We start from the raw sequence: 6,000 nt of genomic DNA on the forward strand, positions 1-6,000 counted from the left end.
CTCCACTCTCTCTTCAAGGTGTGTCTAGTTGATTAAGGTGTTCTATGAGGAATTTAAATAAGTTTAGCTGCTCCAGAAGAATTAAACATAAAATATAAATTGCATCTATTCCCACATAAACAGTCAAAGTGATAAGAATTGTTTAATGGAGCTGGCAGTTATATTGATCTCTCCTTTCTTTAAAGCAGGGACTTATAGTTTAATCGGATCTCCAGATGTTTCCACCATTATTTACTTTGCCAAAAAAAAAAGAGGATTAATATCAAGAATAAAGCAACAAGGGCTTTGCTTCACAAGATAAATAAAAATCAATTTCTGTTTGTTAACAAACTTGTTAAATGTTGCAAAGTAACAAATCCTGGGATGCACTTGAGGATAGTGTTTACAAGACATACAGTGGTAGCCTTTTAAAAACAATTAAAATCATTTTCTGTGAACTGTGAAGTCTTTTGAGATAATTGCCCTGTGCAGATAATTACAATGTTAATTTTTTTAATTAGTTTTTGGTAGACAGATTTTTTTTTTCTCTCTCTTTCTCTCCTTTGGTAGTATAAGCAATTTCCAGGTACTTTAGAAGCTGGCTCAGGGGAAGGGTGGGTTGTCCATAGGATGGGTAGCAAACTGTGTAAAATCATTGTGGCTGGTTCGCCAGTTCAGTAACAGAATAAGCAGAAGTCACGCTTATCTCTGATGGTTTAGGGGCTGAAGCAAATGGTGGTGACAGTCCGTTTGCTACTGAATAATGATTCCTGTCTCCGAAACCACACCCTGTTAGGCCACCATGGCTGGTCACCCCCACAGGAGGGAAATTCAGAATATTACGAGAACGAATTATGAATTTTGGGGCATCCATTTGGCAAGTGTGAGTCAGTGTTCTCTAGCAGGACTCTTACACTCCTTATCTGCTTTTTCTGCTTTTCCTTATGGCTGAAAATGGAGTAGAAAATAAAGAGGTAAACATAAAGAAGCCCCACCATTAAAATCACTCTTAGCACCATCACCATTGTGTATTTGTGTGAGTAACGCACACAGCAGTCTCTAGCACACATCAGAACTTCATTTTGTTGGGTACCACTATTGCACTAACAGTTAGTTTCAATGTTTTCATTTAATGCAGATTTGGCATCTAAGTTTTAACTTTAAAAAGCAGTTAAATAATCAACTTATTATCATCAAATTAAAATCTTAAAGTATTTATCAGAAATTTTAATAAAATCCACAACCCAGAGGTCTATGGAAGTGCTGTGCATACTTCACCCATTCAGTGGATGCAGAAGCGTTTTGCTGCAAATCCAGCAGTCCTTCGTGTATCACATCACAGTCCGCAGGTCTTCCAGAGCAGGACTCTGCTGCTCTCTTGTACGAATTGCTCTGTATAACTCTGCTCAGAAGGTACATTATCTATATAATAAGTGGCAGCAGAGAGAGTATATTTTCCACTTTAATTCCCTTGAATAAGACATTAATAGGTGAATTTTTCAAGTGTAAAAATGATAGACAACACTATAAGCAGCAGCCAAATAGGTGACATAAATTAACGTAAAATAAATAGGGTCTTTCTATAATGCTAAACTACTTAACTGCAATTTGGCTTTATGCCCACAGTTCTAAACCTGTCAGTGGAAGGAGAATATAATTTTATTCTGGAGGGGTTCCTGTAAAACATAATTTTACTTTTTTAATTCATATACAAAGCAATCTAGGACAAAGTTTCTGTTCAGCTCAGTTCAAGCCCAAGTAGCAATTGATTGCTTTAGCTTGAAATCTCAAACCCCGTAGGAAAATGAAGTCTTGCCTAAGGTTGAAAATAGTATGCATTAAGGTGGGTGTGAATTTAAGGCCCTCTTTTTGTTATACAGGGCCATATTTGAGCGTTCTTACTACAGAATACATGTGCCTTTTTGAGCCCTTCTGCTAAATGTAATCTATTTTGTAAGTTTAGCTAACCAACCATGAGGTGCTGTTCATACGGAATAAAGGTTTCTGCACACGGAGTGAACCGTTAAGCTTCATGAGGGATTAATGTCTCTGCAAAAAGCCCCTTAAAAATTAGTCATGCCAGAAGTTTGGATGCGAACTCTTCCATGCTTTTTGAGAGTTTGCACCTCAACCTAAATCGTGTGGCTGGCTTCAGCCGCTCAGCAGTGGGATGACACTGACTCCATGACCCGATCACCCCTGAACACGGGGGATATCTGCATTCGGGTGAAAAGCTACTGCTAATGTCACAACTCTAGTTTCTCAAGTTTCATTGTAGAGCCTAATTACACTAACTACTTGGAATACATAATTGGATCTAGAACTCAAAAGGAGCTGAGACCTCAAAATGAGGCTCACACAAAATCTTGCAACACTGAATTAAATTAATATCTAGTTGTACCTAGGCTGTCTTCCTCTGATAATTTTATAATTTCCGTGCATTTTGATGGTAAAAGATGAACTACTAGGTCTTTTTCTTTTCACAGCATCAGGATGGCCTCATTCATTCATCTTAAAAGCATGCATTTTAATAAATATCTTATATATAGAAAAAAAACTGCTTAGAAAATTTCAATTAAGGTCAGCTGTACAAATCGTCAGTTTTGTTTGTTTTAATACAATCTCAGACCAGTTACTTTCAAGGTGTAGCTGAAGAAATGCATCCACTTTCATATCACGTCTTGAGCGGGCTTTACATTTTCAGTCCTAGTGAACTGGGGCAAATTCCTAAGGCCAAACTTCATCCTGAACACACGTTCCCTTTGTTCTATGTACGAAATACACAGAATAAAGACATACCTACTTCTTCGCTTGCACAATGCACAGCATAACAATTCCCATTTATGACTGGGACCTGCTGGGTACTGCCATAACATTAGCTGTTATTTATAGCAATCTGTCTATGACATTGTAAAAACTTGCCTTCCTTTTATCATCAAGAGACACTGCTTCCAGCTCATAATCTTGTCGCCCATGAAACACAATGCTGAAGCGCCTCCTTTCACTATCTTCACAGCCTTTGACTTGTGAGAAAGGGAACTGTTTCTTAATAATTCCTTTTTCAATGTTAAAAATGGTCTTCGTGTTGAAATCAATCTGGAATAGAAGTTCTTCATTACTTGACTCCATTGCTTCTCTTCGTTGAAAGGGAAAGACAGCATCCCCAATATTACCATGCAAGGGCATTTAGATAAAGGAGCAGCTTAGAATATGTATCTATCTTGCTGATGGATAGAATAAAAAATGACATTCCATCATCAAGATACTGTACGATACTTGTCTTATTTACAAAACAAACAGATATTCATTCTAACTGTGTTTCCCTATCTCTTTTGATGAATATGCATCAATTTATCACTCTGAAATATTATTTCTTTTTAAATTCTCCTTGTCTTACACAACCCAGTGCAAAAACTTCCCATTCGGCAGTAGTGGTAGCACAAAGTAATGGCACAACCATCTCAGCAGAGATTCAATTACTAACTGGTTCAACCTATGCCCCAGTACTAAAGTGAAGTGAAGGTCGTTGTTTTTATAACAGTCGCTTCTGTGCCACAAAAAGACGATACTATTGAGACATTACTTTCTGATGTCAATATTACTATGTTTTGGTTTAGATCTTATCTAGCACAGATTTTTTGTCTGTATGTATAGATACACATATATGTGTACATATAGGTGAAGGGAGTGATGATAATAGCCAATGAAGTTAATTTCTTGCTGTTTCACAGCTAAAACAATTAAAAAATGTTTGCTTCAAAATAAGCTTATTCTTCTTCCACTGCACAGTCTACATTTGCAGTGTTAAAAACTGGTACAGACAGATTCCAGTATGTCTTCTATGTGTCAGTCCCCGCTGAGCAGAAGGAGCTTTGTTGACATAATAAGATGTGAATATTATCTGACTGCCCAGCTTCATTGAGCGCGGCCCACAGATAGGACAAACTCAGAAGAGTCTCAGATCTCGCCTGAGTTAGATATTTACCTTTGGTCATAAATGATTCTTGGCATCTTTCATTCCTGCAGTGCGGACCACGCTAACCAAATGCCAACACCGTGGCCTTTCCCTCTGTTCTGTTTATAGGAGAAAATCTCCAAATCAGAACCATTCTCATCATTATCTCTGACTTCAAAGGCTGCTGGTACCTGCAGAACTGGAATTAAACTACTCCAGATTCCCAAACTGATAACTTCCACATCTAATATAGCTTCCTCCACTTTTCCATCAGCTTTATGTCTAAACAAATAATCATTTAATTCCAAAAACTGGTGGATATTGAGGGAAATAAGGAGATTATACTTTCTACAATTGAGATATAGTAAACAAAAAAAATCCCACACCCTCTAGCATGTATGACTTGGACTTGCTCATTATCAAATTTTGTCCAAATTGCAGAAAAAAAATCTGTGAAATCCAGGTTCCTGGAAACACGATGGAACTTCTGACACTGACTTCAGGGAATCAGGAAATCACCATCAGGTGTTATTGACAGAAGTTTGCTTTAGTATCATTCAAGTATTGTCCCATTATGACACAGCAATTCAATAAAGCCTTAAGGGTTCATAATGTCAAAAAAAAATTCACAGGACAGTGTAACCAGAGATGAAACGCACAGCCTGCCAAAGGAACCTTCCCAGTATCCCCAGGAACATTTCTTCCCAAGGTTTTAGCGAGTGCAGTTGAAGTGATGTCCTATCAAAAGGGACAGATATTTAAGTACATCCACATCACTTGTATGCATTTACTGTTGATAAGTAATAAGAACAACTCCCGTGCAGAGCCTATTACAATCAATCATCTTTGTGATGAATCATGTTTTTCAGAGGTAAAATAACGTCTTAGACCATCAAGTCCATTCTACAGCCCTGCCAGAGCCTCAGTAGAGGACCTTGGGGTGCTGGTGGACAGCCAGCTGAATATGAGCCAGCAGTGTGCCCAGGTGGCCAAGAAGGCCAACGGCATCCTAACCTGTATCAGGAATAGTGTGGTGAGCAGGACTGGAGAAGTGACCACCCCCCTGTACTCAGCACTGGTGAGGCCCCACCTCAAGTACTGTGTTCAGTTTTGGGCCCCTCACTACAAGAAGGACATTGAGGTGTCGAAGCATGTCCAGAGAAGGGCTACAAAGCTAATGAGGAGTCTGGAGGACAAGTCTTATGAGGAACGACTGAGGGAACTGGTGGTGTTGAGCCTGGAGAAGAGGAGGCTGAGGGGGAACCTTATCACCCTCTACAACTACCTGAAAGGAGGTTGCAGAGAGGTGGGGACTGACCTCTTCTCCCTGGTGAAAAGTGATAGGACGAGAGGAAATGGATTCAAGTTATGTCAGGGGAGGTTTAGATTGGATATTAGGAAACATTTTTGCACTGAAAGGGTTATTAGACATTGGAACAGGCTGCCCAAGGAGGAGGTGGATTCGCCATCCCTGGAGGTGTTTAAAAAAGGGGTAGATGTGGTCCTTGGGGACATCATTTAGAGGTGGTTTTAGGGTACGTTGATAGTTGGACTTGATGATCTAAAAGGTCCCTTCCAACCTCAGCGATTCTATGATTTTCAGATATTACTCCCAAAATACTTTTGGTGTAAAAGGTAGAAAGTTGGTCAATATCTTGTACCTCTCTGATAGGTCGCTGCACCACAGGATGTATTACATTATCTCATAACATTTATTGAGCAACATAAGCATCCTGTATTTTTTTTATATTTCTTCAAAAGTGAGAATTTTTAAAGTTACCTGCAAAATTCGTTTCTGCCACCGATAGTGTTTGTATTTGTAGATAATGAAGTTAAATTGTGAACCAGTTAGCAAATCCTGTGGAACCTGAAAAATAGAACAGAAATCAGCAATATGTCCACACTGTTATTTTTTGTCTACTCAAATCCAATCGTGTTCTCGGGTGAAATCTCCCTCAGCGAACAGTGTTCAAACAGCACTGGAGGCTTTGCAGAAGTCCACGTGAACATACATGGAAGCATCCTCCTGACCTGATTTTCACAAGCACAAAATATCCACAACTCCT

The 6,000-nt window shown here is 39.0% G+C and overlaps 1 protein-coding gene across 1 annotated transcript in view; it reads right to left on the reverse strand.

Moving 5' to 3' along the window:
• LOC104293944 overlaps positions 1–6,000 on the reverse strand; it is a 40,000-nt gene that overhangs the window by 27,206 nt on the left and 6,794 nt on the right. Inside the window, exons 3-5 of the mRNA XM_009893499.1 lie at positions 5,715–5,801; positions 2,902–3,075; positions 1,253–1,401 (exon numbers count right to left, since the gene is read on the reverse strand). Coding sequence (XP_009891801.1) covers positions 1,253–1,401; positions 2,902–3,075; positions 5,715–5,801 — 410 coding nt within the window. The remainder of the gene's footprint in view (positions 1–1,252; positions 1,402–2,901; positions 3,076–5,714; positions 5,802–6,000) is intronic.

Source organism: Charadrius vociferus, unplaced genomic scaffold (genome assembly GCF_000708025.1).
Source record: "Charadrius vociferus isolate BGI_N301 unplaced genomic scaffold, ASM70802v2 scaffold259, whole genome shotgun sequence".
In the NCBI taxonomy this organism is placed as follows: domain Eukaryota; kingdom Metazoa; phylum Chordata; class Aves; order Charadriiformes; family Charadriidae; genus Charadrius; species Charadrius vociferus.